This window comes from Pseudochaenichthys georgianus, chromosome 1, assembly GCF_902827115.2.
Source record: "Pseudochaenichthys georgianus chromosome 1, fPseGeo1.2, whole genome shotgun sequence".
Taxonomy (NCBI): Eukaryota; Metazoa; Chordata; class Actinopteri; order Perciformes; family Channichthyidae; genus Pseudochaenichthys; species Pseudochaenichthys georgianus.
The window spans coordinates 30,069,234-30,088,485 of NC_047503.1; the positions used below are offsets into that span (position 1 = coordinate 30,069,234).

At 41.5% G+C, this 19,252-nt stretch overlaps 1 protein-coding gene across 3 annotated transcripts in view; it reads left to right on the top strand.

The window, feature by feature from the left end:
* The first annotated feature begins 250 nt into the window (after positions 1-250).
* Positions 251-19,252, top strand: part of rhbdl3 (rhomboid, veinlet-like 3 (Drosophila)) — a 70,882-nt gene continuing 51,880 nt past the window's right edge. Inside the window, exons 1-3 of one of the 3 annotated variants that reach the window (XM_034082847.1) lie at positions 251-432; positions 624-1,247; positions 1,866-1,889. In XM_034082847.1, coding sequence (XP_033938738.1) covers positions 1,107-1,247; positions 1,866-1,889 — 165 coding nt within the window. In that variant the 5' untranslated portion in view covers positions 251-432; positions 624-1,106. Of the gene's footprint in view, positions 433-472; positions 503-623; positions 1,248-1,865; positions 1,890-19,252 lie in introns of those variants that run through there. The other 2 variants (XM_034082855.2, XM_034082863.1) reach the window with 2 other exon arrangements.

A 19,252-nucleotide genomic window follows, 5' to 3' on the forward strand; every position in this document is an offset into this window, starting at 1 on the left:
GATGTGGTAACAATGTAACATTTTAGACAGGTGTAGTACATTACCATAATTATACAACATTTCAGCATCATGCACACATGACCCACAGCCTCTGAGCCTGTGACAGCCAGCTGTTCAGACAGGGAGCCCGGAGTTCCTCGAAACCCCTGAGAGGGAGTGTCTGGTGATCCCTCCTCACCGCCGAATCTGTCGCTCCCTCCCCTCTCTCCTCCCCCTCCCTCTCTTCGCATCTCTGTTTGTGCCTGGACTGAGGGACGCATGCGGCTGGATCAGTGTCCCGGCGTCTCCCGGAGCGGAACCAACCATCCCACCCCAGACGGCCGGTGTGTGTGTGTGTGTGTGTGTGTGTGTGCCCCCCCCCCCCCTCTTTGAAGATTCATCAGACGGCTTTCCCCGCGCTGGACCGCCGAGCGTCAGAGAGCAGCGTGCCAGGTATCATGACGCACCACACAATTGGGCACTTGCTTGGACTTCTCGCCCTTGAGTCTTGAGACATGAGGAGGTGCCCATGCTGTTTAAGTCTTACCGGCATACGATACTTTTGCAGCCCTGTCTGTCATCTCTGACTCTGTCCTACGTGTTATGTTGTTGTCAGTGTTTGATGATGTCATTATTTATTTCAGATGGATCCTCGCTCTGTCACTGCAGCGTCGCATCTCTCCAAGTGAGAAGACTCGCTTTGCAAATGCGCTTGAACAAACTTGAACCGCTGCCTCTGTCCGTGGCGAGCAAATCCAATCCAGGCTCGTCTCCAGCTCTGCAAACCTCTGTCTCTGCTGACTAACGATGTGGAGGACAGTGGTGTGACACTGCAAGGAGACTTCACAGCCCATAACTATTATCTAACTATTCCACATCAACTTTTTAAAGCGCTATCTTTGAGGTGAAAAAAAACTGGAGACCGCACACCTCTTCGAGCGTGTTATCTTTTCACCTGGAATAAACTGACTGTCCAAAATCCAAAATAGATCCGACTCCAAGGGATGCGTAAACGAGCATGATGCTCTGCTTTCTGTCGCTGTTAACACACATAGGGAACGAGGTCGGATTATAAACTATGTGGAGTCATTTCTGAGGATTATTGATTCGCTGCTCACCCCGGGTGTATGGAGAAGAGCAGCCCGAGGATGACGGGCGGAACCCGGGAGGCACCTGTGAACTCCTCTCCAGCTGTGGCGTCCAACGCGGAGGGCGAGGAGATCGAGGTTTTGGAAAGCACTGACGTCCTCCCCGTGGCTCAAGAGGACGTAAGTCTAACACACAGTCACCCTAAGTGCACATGACCACTTATACAGATTCACATTTTCACTATTTCAATCACGCAGCAGGACCTCCACTTTCCTTTGCAATGCATACTATTCAGGCATTACGTTTGATGTTATGGAGACTCTCTAAGCTGTACAATCCATTCCAAGCTAAATTAAAAAGATATACCTAAAACACATTGTAGATGTTTTTTTATCCAACATATGGGTTTTAATTAGTTTTACAGAAAAATGTGAGTAGCTTTCTATGAATATTACTATATACTTCGCTCTCACACACATTACTTTTGCTCTAGTAGTTGTTTCAAACATTCAAATAGCTGACTGTATAAGAAACCCCTTAGACATTATCATCAACACTTTGGTATCTTATTATCTTTTGTTGTAACTCATTGAACACACTGATCGGATGATAGCAGTCTGTGATTTTAACACTGCAATTGAGGGAAATAGAGGGAAAACCTTTTGGCAAATTATTGCATTAATAACATTATAAACATTATTTCAACACAGGTGCTCCTCTTCACTTGGGCACCTGTGTCTGAGATGTTTGTCCTACCTCTTTACATCTTCACTTTTCTCTTTCTTTCTATGTCTAAGCAATGGAAGTCTCTGTTTGACAAGGTATGTACTGCAAGCAACAGCGGCTTGCATCTTTCACAATATGCATGTTTCACTCAGCTCTGTTGTCTCAACTATGTTTGATCTGTGGGTGACTTGACTCTGTTATTAGCTTGCCAACACAGATGTATTGACCAGATAAAGCACTCCATTGTCCTGCTTAAAGGTCATGAAACATGGGGAGATTTTAGATGAACATAATGCTATATTTCACCAGGCATCAGTAGGAACAGGAAACAGGATAAAGTAACTTTTTTAATGTAATAACAGTCCTAGTTCAATAGGTCAATACGTCTATAAATGACTTTTGATGCTGTGGTTTTTACAGATTCTGTCCATGTATCACAGCCTTTACACCATCATTATGCTGTGACTTAAACCTGCCCTATGACATGGTGCACCTTGGCACCAAGAGATAGCTGTCAGAAAGGACATGACTCATGATGCCAAACTTCACACATATTGCTCATGTTTGCCATGCCTGCTGAGTTGTGCATCTCATGCTGCTGAATACAGCAATTCTTCTACCACTCACTCAATGCTGTTTTTATATGCTGGTTAGTGCTGATTCGTTCTCCCTTTCTGTGGGTAAACATACCCGGCACCAGCATTTAATTTGGCTAAATGATGTGAACCTATCAGGTCTCAGCTGGTGGAGATGGCTCAGTATTCCCTCTGCTGATTTAGGCTGATTAGACAAATGTATTTTTAGTTCAGAATCTTGCGCAGCTTTAAATCCTTTACCTGCTGGGTAAAAATAATTATGGCATAACATGTAACCAAGCTGCAGCTTTGTCGGACCAACCTCCTGCTGAGGGGAGAGCATCAGAGGAGTGGGAGCACATTGGAGGCTGTGGGTGTGTTGTCCGCTGACACTGACCCTGATAATGCAATTGGGGCGATACATAATCCGTGATGCATTGATCCATCAGTAAGACCGATCTTGTAAGAAACAAACATGGGCACGCACACACACACCACACACACACACACACACACACACACACACACACACACACACACACACACACACACACACACACACACACACACACACACACACACACACACACACACACACACACACACACACACACACACACACACACACACACACACACACACACACACACACACACTTATGCACTCACAGTCACCTCACTGTGGGGTTTCTGCAGCACCTGCCCGTCATGGGGCCCCCTACTTTCTCCAACAGGGAATTGTTTGCATGTGAGTGTGCAGGGGGATATTTAGGGTTGAGTCAGAGGCTCGTGTCAGGCTCACTCTTTCAGGATGTCTGAGGTCCCATGGGATTACTGGAAAGGCTAGCTGTGGTGTGTTGTGTGTGTATAAGTGGGCCTCTCAATCCGCTGTCTTTATGCGTGCGGCACAGCTTTGAATTTCCTCAAGTGGACGTCAGTCTAAAAAAAACGTGGGGTTTGACCAAATGGTGAGGTCGTGCCCGGTCTGGCAGTAACAAATGTCCTTTCACTCTTTTATTCTCCTTTCCTCCTCCCTTCTCCTCACAATGAGTTGCTTCATTTGTCAAGGGGCTGACCTTTGAGACCTCCAGCTTCTGTGACAAAGGAAGATAAATGATGGCCACCGAAGACAAGGAAAATAAGGTTTTTCTAAACCAGTCTGGCAACCCGTGTCAATGCTTGAGAGATAAAAGACAACAGAGCATGGTTTAGTCTTTAATTGTTTAATGCCAAAATACACCTAACAACATTTCACTATTCTAGCATGTCAAGTGTATGTGTACTTACAAACATCAAGAATAACACTGTATAGACTGCAAGGTCTACATTTGAATCTGCAATTCATACATGCTTAAATGGCAAGGGCTGACCTGGGGGCACTTAGGGTTCACCATCTTTGACATTTGGAGAGGAGAAGGCAGAGATAGAACTGCCAATCCTGTGATTAAAGGGCGGCTTGCTTGTCCGGGATATTTTCATTGTGACTCTAGTTGGACAACTCTTTTTGTGAACTAGTTTGTTAAACATACTCAGTTCTTTAAAATATACTAAAGCTACACTTTTATATTCTGGCCAGTGACTGTCTGCAACTAATCTTACTTAATAGAATGTTCCAGTGAGGATAATGCATTGGCCAAATAAGACGTCCAGAGAAGAAGACAATGATGCATCTCTTGTGTTAATCAATTCTGGCATCCCTGCCTTATCAAATGCAGGGCGCACTCAATTCTGTCTATCCCATAAGGGATGTTTATACAGCAGAGAAAAGGCAGGATCATCTTCTCTCCCTCATACCTATCATTTTGTTTGGACTCCGACCTCCCTCCGTCTTTTTGAACGCAGTCTGGGCTCTGTACAGAACCTTCCCCGTCATATCAGTTTTACCGGCCCCCGTGTGAACTCAGTACATACAGCTATCAGTTTCTGGATTTCCGACCGTGGGCTGGAATCAAAGTGCTGCGTTGCTCTGTTCGCTTTCCCCTTCACTTCTCTCTTCTGTCCCCGGAGAGGATTTTGTTGCTGTATAAGTGCTTTCCTCTTCTTGCAGGAAGTAAGAGAGCAAACCTCAGAATGCTTTGATTCATGTTTCCTATCGCCTGAAACAAACATGAACTCAACACAGACAGAGCAGTCCAATGAAGCAGCTGAGATGCTGCTAGGAGGAAAGCAGCTGCACTGCCCTTTCTCTCCCTCATAATCAAAGAGTCCGAGCCTCTATCTGTCATACAAAAAAGGTTTCTTTTGGATAAAGCATATTAAGCATGTTGTATTGCACCCTGAAATGAATGTGTGTGTTTTGTAGTTCCTGAGAAAGTTTGTTAAATGGATTTTATTGAGCTATTGTGGCTAGAGGAGCCATATTGAAAAGGTTTTGCAGAACTTTTTTTGTCTTTTACCACAGTTTTTTGCCTCTGATATGCATCTGTAAAAACTGAAAAGCAGGAGGCTTGTCTATCTTTAAATACGGATATTTTACAAGTTGGATTATGAAAGGCTACACCTAAAGCGCAGACACACTGTATTTTGTCTAAGAGAACTGGGAATGTCCCAGTGCTTGTAAAGCTTGAGATTGGAAGTCCCGTAAACCTGGCTTAATTCAAAGTGGATGGAGACAGGATGTATACTAACCATTGACTTTATATATGTAACATAGAATCAAGGCTCTTCAATGCAGCCTTGCAACAGGTCTTTGTGTCCACTGTGTGTGTGTGTGTGTGTGTGTGTGTGTGTGTGTGTGTGTGTGTGTGTGTGTGTGTGTGTGACGTGTGTGTGTGTGACGTGTGTGTGTGTGTGTGTGTGTGTGTGTGTGTGTGTGTGTGTGTGTGTGTGTGTGTGTGTGTGTGTGTGTGTGTGTGTGTGTGTGTGTGTGTGTGTGTGTGTGACTGTAAAAGAGAGATCCGTATGTGTGTCCACAGTTGCCTCTGTGTTGACAGCCTGCTCCTGGCACAATGGCATGTTGAAATGCCCTGTGCTTACGCCTGCAGGAGCTTAGTGATTAAACACTTTCACATGGCTGCATACTTTCCATGGAAGTGTTTCCCCCCCTTAATTTCTTGCTTGGTGGCATAGAAAAGCCTTTAAATGTGAGTTATGATCCCAAAAATCCTCAATCAAACCACACAAATAGAAGTCTTTCAGATCTCCGGAATGTCGTCTAGTCAGAGGGACTTTCGCTCTATGCTCGCTGTTGTAGTGAAAACACAGTTTTATTCATGTAAAACAGGATTTATGACCCATCACTCCTAAACTTCAGTAGCGAAAGTGAGTTCTGGTGTTCCAATAGCTCAGGTATTGCCTTTAATTCAAACAAGCAGGAATTCAATGACGGGGCAGCCACCTGTTCCCGGTGTGACTCGTCTTTTCTCTGAGTTCCTGTCAGGCCTTTCAATGAGCTTGTTAGTTAGATATTCAGTGGCCATGCCTGAGAGAAAAGGAAGATCATTATTTAAAGTCATTTTGTCTGGCACTGCTGTCTCGTCTCATCGTCCCTCCCAACCAAGACGCAGCTGGCATCTTCCTCAGTGTCTCACTATTTTTCTAACACTACACTTCAAATGAATGATCCACTGCCCAGGCAACAGGCACTTAATGGATAAGGAGCCCGCAGCTGTGTTTACCGGGGCATGCAGGGATAGCATGGCACGCCCTGTCAGTTTTACCTACATTAAAAGCACAAAGGAGGGTCACAAAATTAGATTATAACAGCTATCACTGCAATCACCAATGGTTACAGCAGTAGACACTATAGCTGCAGCTGTAAAGTTATTATTGTTGAGCTGGAGAGAATGTTTTTTGTGTTTTTTACAACACACGTTAGTCGCATCAGTACAAAGACTCATGAGACTAAAAGATTCAAAGGAACCCACCCACTGTGAAAGATAGAAGTATCTGAGAAGAGGTCCACTAACAGATCATTACATTTGACTCATCTTGTGACGACAATACTTCCTTTAATGCCCCTTTATGCATTTTTTGTGACTTATTTTAGTGATTTTCTTGCATCAGTTACCTTCTTCTTGGGTTTCTTTGCTTGAAAGTTGTATAGATTTCTCCATCTTCTTCTCTTTTACCCATCCATCTTTGATGTGTTGATGTGCATATCGAGCTAATGGCCATCGACACATTCACAGATGGTGGGGTCACAGTCTGCTGACCTGCTCATCTAACTCTACAGCAGTGATTGACACCAGCTGAGTCTTGGAGATAACTCAAAGACAAACACTTTGTAGTGAACTGTCTTGTCTTGATTCAGGATCGTAAACGTATTAGGAAGGCAGCAAACGGCACCCCGCCCCATGCTATTAAAAAAGCTGCAGAGCTGTGTGGTGATGAAGTAACACACAGAGCCTCCAACATTTTCAATGAAAGATTTAATCTGAGCTCATCTTTTCCCGCTCCTCTGCCTCTCCCCCCTTTCTTGTCTCTAAATAGATTTCCTTAATGAAAGAAACAGTTCCAGTTGGCAGAGTGTGAAAACAGTCTATGCTTTTATGCAGGGTTAAAAATAGCTGCTGTGCCTGTCGATCTGTAAATGGGAAAGAGAAGATGTGCCAGTTTACCCGTAATTGGCTACAGTGTGCACACTCATGGCAGCGATGGCATGAAATCGAAATGTCTCTTCTGACAGTTGAATGCCTCAGTGATCTGGCATCTTCCATATGCTTACTGTGTTTATGTGTGTGTACATAAAGTATGTTTGTGTCAAATTGTAAATCCATTACTAGAGGTCAAAGAAGGGCAGTTGAAGTTGAAGTGACAGCACACAACCCCCTACTGTGTGTATGTGTGTGTGTGTGACCTAGCATTACTATCCTTGTGGGGACCTACATCTGTTTTAGACGTCACGTGTGGGGACTCGCCTCCCTTATGGGGACATAAGGGAGGGGAATCAATAATTTTAGGGTGAAGATTTGGTTATGGTTAAGGTTAGGATAAGTCTCCAGGAAATGCATGTAAGTCAATGTAATGTCCCCTGAAGTGATGTATACATGGTATGTGTGTGTGTGTGTGTGTGTGTGTGTGTGTGTGTGTGTGTGTGTGTGTGTGTGTGTGTGTGTGTTAGAGCAACAAGTCCTCCAACTCATACGACCAAATGGGTCGATTGTTTAAGCCCTTATTACGACCAAATATGTCGTTTGTTCAAGCGCATAATACGACCTATAATTACGTTTTAAAATTGTCGGCCTCTGGTGCTCCCGTTCAATGCAAACGTTACAGAGGGTTGTTTATTCACAAATAACCCTCTCTGTAAAATCCTAAATTGTAGGATAGTTTGGCCATTAAAACGCTTTATGATTAGATTTCTAGCGAGAAGTATATATTGTACTTTTAGAATCCACGTCCAGTCGATATGTAGGATCTATAGTTTGATAGATATTACGAAGATGATTTGAAGTTTCGTCAGGAGAACGTGTATATGCGGCAAGCTTCCATGTAAAGTTACGGGTTGAAAACAGTATTTTCGGTCTCGCCGTTTTCATAATAAAACCAATGATCAAATGATTTAACAGTGATATCTGCAGTACTCATCCACTAAAAAACATCAGTTTATCCTAGTTAATTATACGACATTAATTGGTTTAAATTCTGTACAATGCTTTTGTGTTTTTCCCATAGGTTTTTCTCTTTCGATTCTGAGAGACACATTTCTGTTTTCAGAGGTTTTGATAGGCTAAAATCACGCCGCAATGCACGTCGGGATATGGTGTTTATGTGATATGAAATCGGAAAACATTAAAAAAATAATAATAATACTTTATTCCGAGTGTTCTTGCTTTTCTCTTTGAAAGTCATCACATAACGGCATTGCAATACACGGTTCGGCTGCATTAAATATTACATATCTGCCCTAGATATGTATTTATAGAGCCCTGATCAGAAGACCTTTTGACAAACTGGAAGAGATGCCGCCAAAACTGAATACGTGACGTGGACCATAAATATATCAACAATTAAACAACATCTTCCATTTCTTTTCACACAATACGTCTCCTTGCAGTATCAACACTAATTCGGCTGACTTTTATATTTGATTCAATTAGTAGATAGTCTGTATTTACACCATAACGGTGCACAGCTGACACCTCCTAGTGGTTAAAGCACGTTATTGAATTTAGTTGTAGAATAAGTTATATTTGATGAAAACATTTAAATATTAAGAGTAGCCTACATACAAAATAGGGGTCAATGATAGAAATATAGAATGAAAAATATCAAGAAGATACTGTAGTGATCTCTACAATAAAACAGTTTAGTGCAGGACGTCCAAAGATATTAACAGGAGGATGTGCAAAACAGACAAACTGATAAGGCTGAATTTTACTCAGGTGTAACTAAAGTCTGATTTAAGGGTTGTTTATATTTCACATCATTAATCAGAATCTGCAAAGTAACAAAAATAAATGTAGTAGAGTAAAAATACCAGGTTAACCTCTGAATTGTAGTGGAGTAGAACAAAGTAGTACATGCTGCTGTAAGGCAAGGCAAGGCAAGGCAAGTTTATTTATAGAGCACTTTTCAACGCAAGGCAATTCAAAGTGCTTTACAAAAAAAGACATTAAGCATTAAAAAAGAAAAGCTAATCAAATAAACATTAAGAAAAAAATACATGGATAAAAGTTACAGTGCAGTCTAAAATATAAATAGTTCAATTAAATATTACAAGAAAAAGTACATGGATAAAAGTTACAGTGCAGTTTAAGATATGAATAGTTCAAATAAAAGCAGCGACAACAAGAGAAGTCTTCAGCCTGGATTTAAAAGTAGTCAGAGTTGCAGCGGACCTGCAGGTTTCTGGGAGTTTGTTCCAGATATTTGGAGCATAATAACTGAACGCTGCTTTACCATGTTTAGTTCTGACTCTGGGGACAGAAAGCTGACCAGTCCCTGAAGACCTGAGAGATCTGGATGGTTCATAGTTTAGCAGGAGGTCAGTAATGTATTTTGGGCCTAAACCATTCAGTGCTTTATAAACCAGCAGCAGTATTTTGAAATCTATTCTTTGACACACAGGAAGCCAGTGTAAAGACTTCAGAACAGGAGTGATGTGATCCACTTTCTTAGTGTTAGTGAGGACTCGAGCAGCGGCGTTCTGAATCAGCTGCAGCTTTCTAATAGATTTTTTAGTGAGACCTGTGAAGACACCATTGCAGTAGTCGAGTCTACTGAAGATAAAGGCATGGACAAGTTTTTCCAAATCCTGCTGTGACATTAGTCTTTTAATCCTAGATATGTTCTTTAGGTGATAGTAGGCTGATTTAGTAACTGTTTTAATGTGACTGTTGAAACTCAGGTCAGAGTCCATGACTACACCTAGATTTCTGGCTTTATCCGTTGTTTTGAACATTGCAGACTGAAGCTCAGCGCTAACTTTTAAACGTTCTGCCTTGGCTCCAAAAACCATTACCTCAGTTTTATCTTTGTTTAATTGGAGAAAGTTCTGACACATCCAGTCATTGATTTGTTCAATGCACTTACTCAGTGTTTGAATTGGAGCATAGTCTCCTGGTAAAATTGTTACGTAGATTTGTGTGTCATCTGCATAGCTATGGTAACTTATTTTGTTGTTCTTCATTATCTGAGCCAGTGGTAGCATGTAGATGTTAAAGAGAAGAGGCCCCAAGATGGAGCCTTGAGGAACCCCACATGTCATATTTGTCAACTCAGATGTGTATTTACCGATAGAAACAAAGTTGTTTCTATCCTTTAAGTAGGATTTAAACCAATTTAGAACTGTTTCCGAAAGTCCCACCCAGTTTTCCAGTCGGTCCAGTAATATGCTGTGGTCAACAGTGTCAAACGCAGCACTGAGATCTAATAATACTAACACTGAAGTTCTGCCACTGTCTGTGTTTAAGTGGATGTCGTTAAAGACCTTTACAAGAGCAGTCTCAGTGCTGTGGTTTGGACGAAATCCTGACTGGAACACATCAAAACAACCATTTAAATGCAAGAAATTACTCAACTGTTGAAAAACAACTTTTTCAATGATCTTACCTAGAAATGGCAGGTTTGATATGGGCCTGTAATTGTTCATTACTGAAGCATCTAGATTATTCTTTTTTAAGAGCGGTTTAATGACTGCTGTAACAAAAACATTTCCCAACTTGGGATCAATAAAGTATCTTATCTTAAGATGATCGATGGCTACTGCCATATTTGCTAAATGTGCATCTGAACCTTGACAAGTGCATGTTTCAGGCTTATCAATTAACAACAGGAGGGGTCACAGACATAAGACCAGCTGTCATGTGGTATTAATGCTGCCCATTATGGACACAAGCAATTTTCACCCATATATTAATTATATGTTTTCAATTTGATAACACCAATGTGTTTCGTATCCCCTAAACCTCCAGGGATGTATACAGTGTAATACTGGCAACTTCTAATTGTGGGAAATACGAAAACGTCTTTTAAAACTACATTTCCCAGTAGAGACGTGCCATAGAACATGTTGCGAAACACACAATAGCCAGCAAGTGTAATTCTGGGGGGGAGGGCCGGGCTGGCCCCGTCCAAGTCCAGTTTTGGATAGTCTGGCGTGGTTCCATTCCATTTCAAAGAGCTGTTTGACAGCGTAACCTTGTCGCACTGCCACTCCAATATCCAATCACAGAGCTTGAGGGCTAATCACGGGGTTTGTAAAGCAAGGTGGATGTTGTAGTCCCAAACGATAGCTGGGGATTCTGGGTAGTGTAGTGTCTTCGGAAACTCTGTAGTGTCTAAACTCCGAAAAAACTATTTGTTTCTCCGAATCGAAGGTTAAAAACACAAAAGCATTGTACACAATTTAAACCAATCAATATTGTGTAATTAACAAGGATAAACTGATGTTTTTTAGTGGATGAGTAATGGAGATATTACTGTGTAATCATTTGACAGTGTGGGGAATACTTCCGGTTTTATTATGAAAACTTCGAGACCGGAAATACTGTTTTCACCCACGCTAACTTTACATGGAAGTTGCCCCATATACAGTACACGTTCTCCTGGCGAGACCTCAAATCATCTTCGTATATCTATCAAACTATAGATCCTACACATCCACTGGACGTAGATTATCAAAGTACAATATACACTTTTCGCTAGAAATCTAATAAAAAAGCATTTTAATGGCCAAACTATTCCACAATTTAGGATTTTCCAGAGAGGGTTATTTGTGAATAAACGACCCTCCGGAGCATTTGCAATCGACAGGAGCATGTTGTTTCTTACACGACCACTAGAGGTGCTACACTTTAAAACGTGACTCTGGGTCGTATTTAGCTGCTCAACAATCGACCTATATGGTCGTTTTTTGTAGGAGGACAGGCTGGTTAGAGGCTCGGTGTGCCTTCTTCTTTTTAAGAACCAGTGTCTGTGTAAATGGTTACGTGGCTCCTAGACATATCAGCTGTGATTTTTCTGCTTTCTATCTTCCCTTTTATCTCATTTCTATCTCTCTGTCTCTCACCTTATTTTCTGAAGTCCATGTCAGCGTTAAGTGGATGACACTGTAGATGTGAAGAGGGTTCAGTCTCAGTTTGCTTTTTGATGCTTTCATCTCATCTACTTTCATTAGCTCTGTTTAAGGTTAAACACACACGCTAGGTCATCCGTTGTATATAAATGGCACAACAACTCAAGGTAACTTAGTGGAAAAACATCACTTTCTGGGTTTATCGAGGAGCTTCGACAGTTTTTCTCTGAGGTTACATATTACAAGTGTCTTTGTGAGTAGGGTTGGGTACCGAGAACCGGTTCCGGTTCGGAACCGGTTCCGGTTCGGAACCGGTTCCAACATTTCGATTCCAACGGTATCATTTAGAAATGTGAATTTCGGTTCCGCTTTTCGATTCCTGAGGAAATGTTTCTCGCCGCTCTCCGTAGCCTACTGCATGACTGCAGCGGGGCGGGAAATGTAGCGTTGTACCTACATTTCCTACAGTGTAACCTGAGACCAGGGCCGGCCTGTCGCACTGGCATTATAAATGTTCGCCTAGGGCGCCAGGTCTGTGGAGGCGCTGCGCTGACAGCTCTGGGAGGGAAAACAAATGTTTTGACCGTTGGTGCTCATCCTAATTTTCGGCCTTGATGTAACAACATTCATAATTAAGTAAATGTAACACCCTTTTCATCCCGGTTACACTTTTCATTTGCCCTGTACGATGGGCGCTGCAAGTGATGAAAATGGGGGATGTTGGCTTATCTGGCAACCGCAGCTCACGAGGGTGCACTGGAACCGGCGCTGTTGTTATTAGCATCTGGTGCTAGCTGCTCTTACGGAAGAAGAAGATGTTTCTACAATGATGTGGAGGGAGAGTCCTCTCCAGTCTGACTGAGAGGCTGATAACTTCAGCTCAGTGAGGTAAAGGACTCTGAGTGTTTAGATAGTTCACTTTAGTCTAAGTTATCTCAGTGGGTCTCAAACGTTTTGATCACAATTTATGTAAACACATATTTCCAAGGCACTCTTTTATAATTATTGGGATAAAACAGGTTTGAAATCATTCCAATGTATACTATAGGACAGTAAACCAGACATATCGTTTTAAACTGGAGAGATAAAAAAATATGCATAAATAAAATAGTAAAATAAGATATGAATGAACAACAAAAATAAAATGCATTACATGTAGGCTATTTGTTATTTAATTATTCAAATGTAAACCGATCTTTTTCATATGGGTGTTTGGAGTTGTACCCCCTAGATCTAGTCTCTAGTAATTCTGCGTGTGCACCAGATTGAAGCATTTTACTTCAAAATGTTCAAACCTTTCTTCCCTGTATGCCTGAGAAGGCAGATATGCTTGTTTTTCTCAACAAGAACTGTTTTTAAAAGTTGAACTGTTGTAGCTTCAGGGGTTCTCAGGTTAAAGTTACAGAGCAGTGAATATAAACTGATTAATGTGAATATTACTTTAAACTAACCTGTGTAAAAGTTTCTCGAATAAATGTAATTTTTTTGGTGGAAGAAGCATGCATCATTTTTTTACCCTGCCCCTCAAAGAATCGGAATCGAGAACCGTTAAGAACCGGAATCGAAAAGTAGAATCGGAATCGGAATCGTGGAAATTCAAACGATACCCAACCCTATTTGTGAGTGCAGTGTGTAATTTCTGGTTGTTGTTCAATGATACCCGTTGAAGGGGCGCACAGTTTTTGATTAGAAAACTATTTGCACCAAAACCAATGTTTTCATGTCTTCTTTATTATTATTACCAGACAGCTGAAAACATATTATATGTTAATCTAATTACTCCCTGTTGATCAAGCAAACAATAAATCATGCTCAATCAATAGTCACAATAATTCAATTCAAAATAAACACATTTTCAAAAGTAAGAGAAGCTACATTTTGAATAAGGGCTCATTGAGAGTGTTGGAAGTATTTCTGTTTCACAGCCCAGAATCCCTGAGCAAACATACAGGAGTGTTTGACAAAAGCTTGTATTTAACAACCAGACATTTTTTAAATAACACAAATAACACTAAGTGTGGACAGAAGGCCACAGTGGAGAAAAATACGTTTTATGTTTATTCAGCCAAAGGTAAGCTAAAAAAAATCAAACTCAGATAGAAGTAAAAGTGTGTAAAGATCCAAACGTCCAAATTAAAGGTGGGTTTACTCGTGTGTATCATTAGGTTGTTGCCCCAAAACTACCTTGTTCAAATTATAAAAAAAAGCGAATTTTATTATTATTTTAATTTTGATAATAACTTTCCGACCTTTAATTCACCGATCAACCGGTACTGTTGATCCGCTCCCTGTTTCAGTCCGTCACTCCAATCCTCCTAGGATCAAAGACACAGTGCAGGTTCCTTCATTCCTTATGGCTGAAACGGTATACCTTCCCACAGGTTATGGTTACAGAGCGCTGACACAGTGAAGTGCTGGCCGTCAACCATTACACCGAGTCGTGTGTGTAGTTGTATGTGTGCATGAGTGTGTGGCACCTCAGAAGTTTGAGGGACCTGTGAAACGTGAAATGGAAAATGTCTGTTTTTGTCACAGAGCTAAAAGTCCCCACTGGAATGTTAGTAGACTCGCACACACACATGCACATAGATATATCATTTGGGGCTTATTTCTATGCCATAGGCTGACCAGGTCTGCATACAGGTGCACTGCTGACAAGGGTACAATAACCCTGTGTGTGCTGTGTACACCTGTCTGTGGGTTGCGTGTTTGTGCGTGTGTGTGCGTATTCATGTTAACTGATTTCTGTCTCTTCAGTCAAGCGCTGCCCATTAGGGAATGTTCCACATAGAGCGTACGACTCAGCCGTCTCTTTCATTCTCCCCTTGGAAAACGAGACAGATGGCAACGTTGACGACCACCACAAACTAAAGCTGACAACTACAAGCGCAGATGTGTAGGCGTGTGCATGGATGCCGGCTACACTTTCTGGATTTCTACTTCAAATAGTTTGCTGGCTTTCTGATCACTTATTCTTGCAATGTGCTCAGCTTTACGTGTGTTCAAGCTATGTTCAAGGAACTATGTATTCCTCCTTGTATTCCTATCCCCTCTACGTAGAGTTTGCCCTGAAGTTATGGCAACCTGCAATGTAGGCAGTATAATTCTGGACTCATATTAAGGTTAATGGCATATTTCTGTCGACATATGCATCCAAGCTAAAACTGTAGAACTGCAGGTACTCTAGTTTGCGGATCACAGCCCATCAGATACAGCTCAGTTCTTATTGTCTCATTCCTCCTCAGTGGAAGCATCTCTGGTTTGTGTTTGCATGTCAACTTTCCAGAAGCTTTAAGCTTTCCGTGCAACCAGTAAAGCAGTGTCTTTTTACTAAACACCTGGCCCTTGTCGTAAAGCAGGCGCGGTCCCAGTTAGCTCTGGGCCTGGGATGACCACAATAATCACAGTAACCACTCCTCCCACAGCAGTCATTTTCTCCATGCAGCTCTGTGTTACATTTTCTGTGTCTGACGATCACTGTAAGATTGCTCAAATAAATCAAGCAGTGGCCCAGACTCTTTGGTTGCCCCAGTTTCAAGGTCAGAGTGAAAGAAGAAAGGTAATATGACTGACACTGTTAGCATTCACCAAACAGTGAAGTTAGTGTGAATAATCTGCTGAAAACTATAGCTCATTCAAGGTTAAAGCTGCATAATTTTTCTGGTAACTAATTTTTCAGGCCATTATATTGTGCTTCCATCCAGCCACCCATCTGAAATGCATTTATTTATTTGTTTGTTTACCCAGAGAACTCCATGCTGCAGTGATGCACAACCTAATTTGTTTTACTCTTCAAAAACTCTGAATTGAAACATCCTGTAGTATTTACTTCGCTATGGTTACACTGGGCATTTCCTTGACACATTGATTTAATTAGGTTAACATCAGATTACTCTTAGAAAACATCATCAGTGTCACTTTCAACATGCCATGCTGAATATTTTTTATCACAATTTTTTTTCTAGGACATTAAAGCCAGGTTTTAGCTTGTAAAAAAAAAAAAATAGTTATTTAGTTGTTACCCCCCGGCTGTTTTGCTGTTGTCATGGCAACTTGGCCCGTCCCAGCCTGGCAGGCTCAGCAGATGCCCAAGGTGAGCGGCAGTGCTTGGCTTTCACCCAGATCTCCGGTCCCGTCCGGTCCCGTCCTCTCCCCTCCGTGTCATCTTACAGGGCATCGCTGCCAAAGCCTGCCACCGGGGCCAAAGTGCTGAGTTGAGTGCCAACTGTGACAAGGATAAAACCACATCACACACAAAAAACACACCAATAGAAAATACAGCCATTTATGCCCTTCACTCCCTGGTGGGATGTCTGACTTTGTGGCTGTGTTTTTGCTGCAGGTGTGTTTTCATGAAGAGGTACAGTACATCAAGCACTCCCTTCCTTTGCAACATCGAATTATTCAGTGTATAAGAACTTGGCCAGATGTCTTTATATGAATCGTTGATGGCTGATGCCGAAATAGGTTTGAGAAAAAGGACAACAAATAGGTCACAGATGGATTTGGTCCCACTGGTAATAAATGAACTCACATTTACCATGAAGTATGAACTATGGTATGATTCTGTTTTCCCTTCATAATAATAATTAAAAGATTGTTCAGCAATGTGGACCGCAATAAAACAAATAAATTGTCTCTTAGTAATATTAACCAATTAATAATGTTTTCAAAATCCTGACATGTCTTTTGTGCAGAGATTATTCTAGGGAAGAGTTGATACATTCATTTTGGTCTCGAAAATGAATACTGAAGGCCAGAAATCGTACCTTTCAAGAGGAAAATGTTTGCCCTTGAAAAAACAATTATAATAATTTAAGTTAGATTTCTGCAAATATTGACATCTGATCCTATTTTTCATAGTGTTGATGAAGGTACAATTAGATCACACAGATAAGGTCAGTTTCGGGCAACATTGAAATGTATTATGTTTTTATGAGACTTCCTTTAATACACTAGCTAAGTCCTGCAATGTTTAAAATATTAATGGTTGGAGACCTTTTTTTTGCAACTGCAATCAGTCTGTAATTTGTCCGGGAAATAACTAGGTCATATATATATTCAGCTCTGTTCATTTTTCTCAAAACTTGCTCTGAAAAAATTATAGCTACTGGTTGTTCTGGCCGGCATTCATTTTGCTGCACTTTGAGCACATAACTCCCTACAGCCCTCGGAGATCGGTTTTTATCATTCTGTGCTATGGGGTCATAAAAACTGTATTTATTGCACCAATTTAGAGGCTTCTCAAGCGTCCTTCTGTCTAGCTGTGGAATTCCTTCTTGGTGTACTTTTGCTGTATTGTATTGAATACAAAAAGCAGCTGTGTAGACAAGGGAGCTATCCTCCTTTTATAACCGTACATTTTAAAAGGTTTTCAGTGTGTGGATCAATCTCAAATACTTTACTAACCCTCTGGGGATTTGTGCTTTTTTGCACTCATGTGGACATGTCACCTTCAAATTTGGCAATGCCAGAGTGTCCCTGATGCATTTTGGATGTAGTCACACTTATATTTACAGCTGTTTGCTTGGAATCAGATTACTGCATGTGTGCTGAATGTGAAAAAAGGGCCAAGGAGAGCCAGGCTGTCCTGTCCAGTGACAACATTATCTCCCTGACAGTGTCGCTGTGTATAGAAATCTTCTCAACGTTTCATGGTCAAATGGGGGGAATTCTTATCTTTGTCCCTGGGTTTACCACAGTTGCAGGTACAACAGCTCATCGGGGTACCTGTCAGGGTGTCATTATGATTAGAGTTATCTCCTTCAGGGAACCAGCTGCCAAGGTTATGTTAACTTCAAGTTACATTACAGGTGGAATGAGGATCGCTTTTTATTGGTCACTTTCACAGCCTTTCCCAAATAATTTCATTTTTTTTAAATGGGATATGCAACATGGTTTTATTTTTGATCCTGTCTTATACCTCAACAAGAACTGCAAGTCATAAAGATATTGGCTGTTAGACACTGTAATCGAAATACACTTTTAATTAATCACAAAGGGATGGGTGGAAGAAGTGGCAGGCAATTTCATTTCCTATGCCTCTTAAGCTTACCTTCCTTTGAAACTTTCTGAAGGACCAAGTTCATATAAACTCCTTCATATGAACAAGACAGTCACAGGCTTATTGACAAGCAGTCAAATAGATCATGTGTTAGCTAGTGAGCTTGACAGGTGTTGCTAGATTGATTTGTTACATTTTGACAAAGCAGGATGGCAGTTTTTCACCTGTTTTGCATCTTAATGCCTAGCTAAGACATATCAGTATGTGTGTACTGAGGAAAACAAACTAATTATCTAATTTCTCTAAATGCTGAACTATTCCTTTCTTTCATAGAAATGTGGTCATGTAACATCTTCATTTAAGAACAAAAAGGAAATCTTCTCCCTGTAAAAAGTTAAAATTGTCTTCATCATTCCATGAAGATGTGAATCCCTTGGCTGCTGAATGAAGACATTATATCCGCCTGACCTCTTTACAGTAGGTCCCTCAACTACTTTTTCTTAAAGTTTGAAATAACAATTTTCTCAATTTAAAGGGAAAGAGGAAAGTTGGGACTGTTTCTCGCTCCCTGACCTCTGGGGATTATGGGAATAGGATTATGAAGTTGAGGGTGCCCTAGTGGAGCTTTCCACCACCACCAAGGATCAGCAGACAGCTGACTAGCTGGCCGCCTGATTGTGGTAGATTATTAAAAGCTCCTGTTTGTACAATTGCCCCTAAAATAGTCCAGGAAGTTAAATGTCATGGGTGACGGAGGGCATTTGTCCCTCATACTGGTATAACATATATTTATTCTACCCTCAGCCTTATCCATCTGGCAGGGCAGGGGTTCTGGTTCAAGATTGACAGACAGTTTGAAGGGTCCCACCCGACCCAGATGGCAACCTTGAAATTTTTTCCGACAGTCTTTAATCCCCCCCCCCCCCCCCAGCATTGCTAAATTCCCCCTCTTTTCATGCCTTTTCTTCTTGAGATTTAAATAAAATAAGTCGCGGGCCTCCCCTCGAGGCAGCCCCAGTCTCAGGTCCATTTGGCAACTATTAGAGATCATAAATCTCTACATTGAATGGAGCTGCTGCCATCGGTAGTGCAGGGTGTTGATGGTGTTATGGGGGGGTTGACCTCAGGACAGGCTTAGAGCAGAAGATGCGGACTGAATGGGAGAGAAAGACAGCCTGGAGACGGCTCGTTAAATAAATGTTTCTCCCTTCTTTTTGTTCCCCTTCTTATTCTGTGAAGAGCTGCTGAATGCTTGCAGCAGTGGAGGGATGTTTAGTAGAGGGTTGGGCCTGCTGATAATAAGGGTTCTCACCCCGGTGTAAATGGGAGGTTTTGGGGGAAAAGGTCGCCAATCTCCATCTTTGTCTCTGTGGTGACCTGTCCGTGCCCTATTGAGTGATATGGATACTCAATCACACTG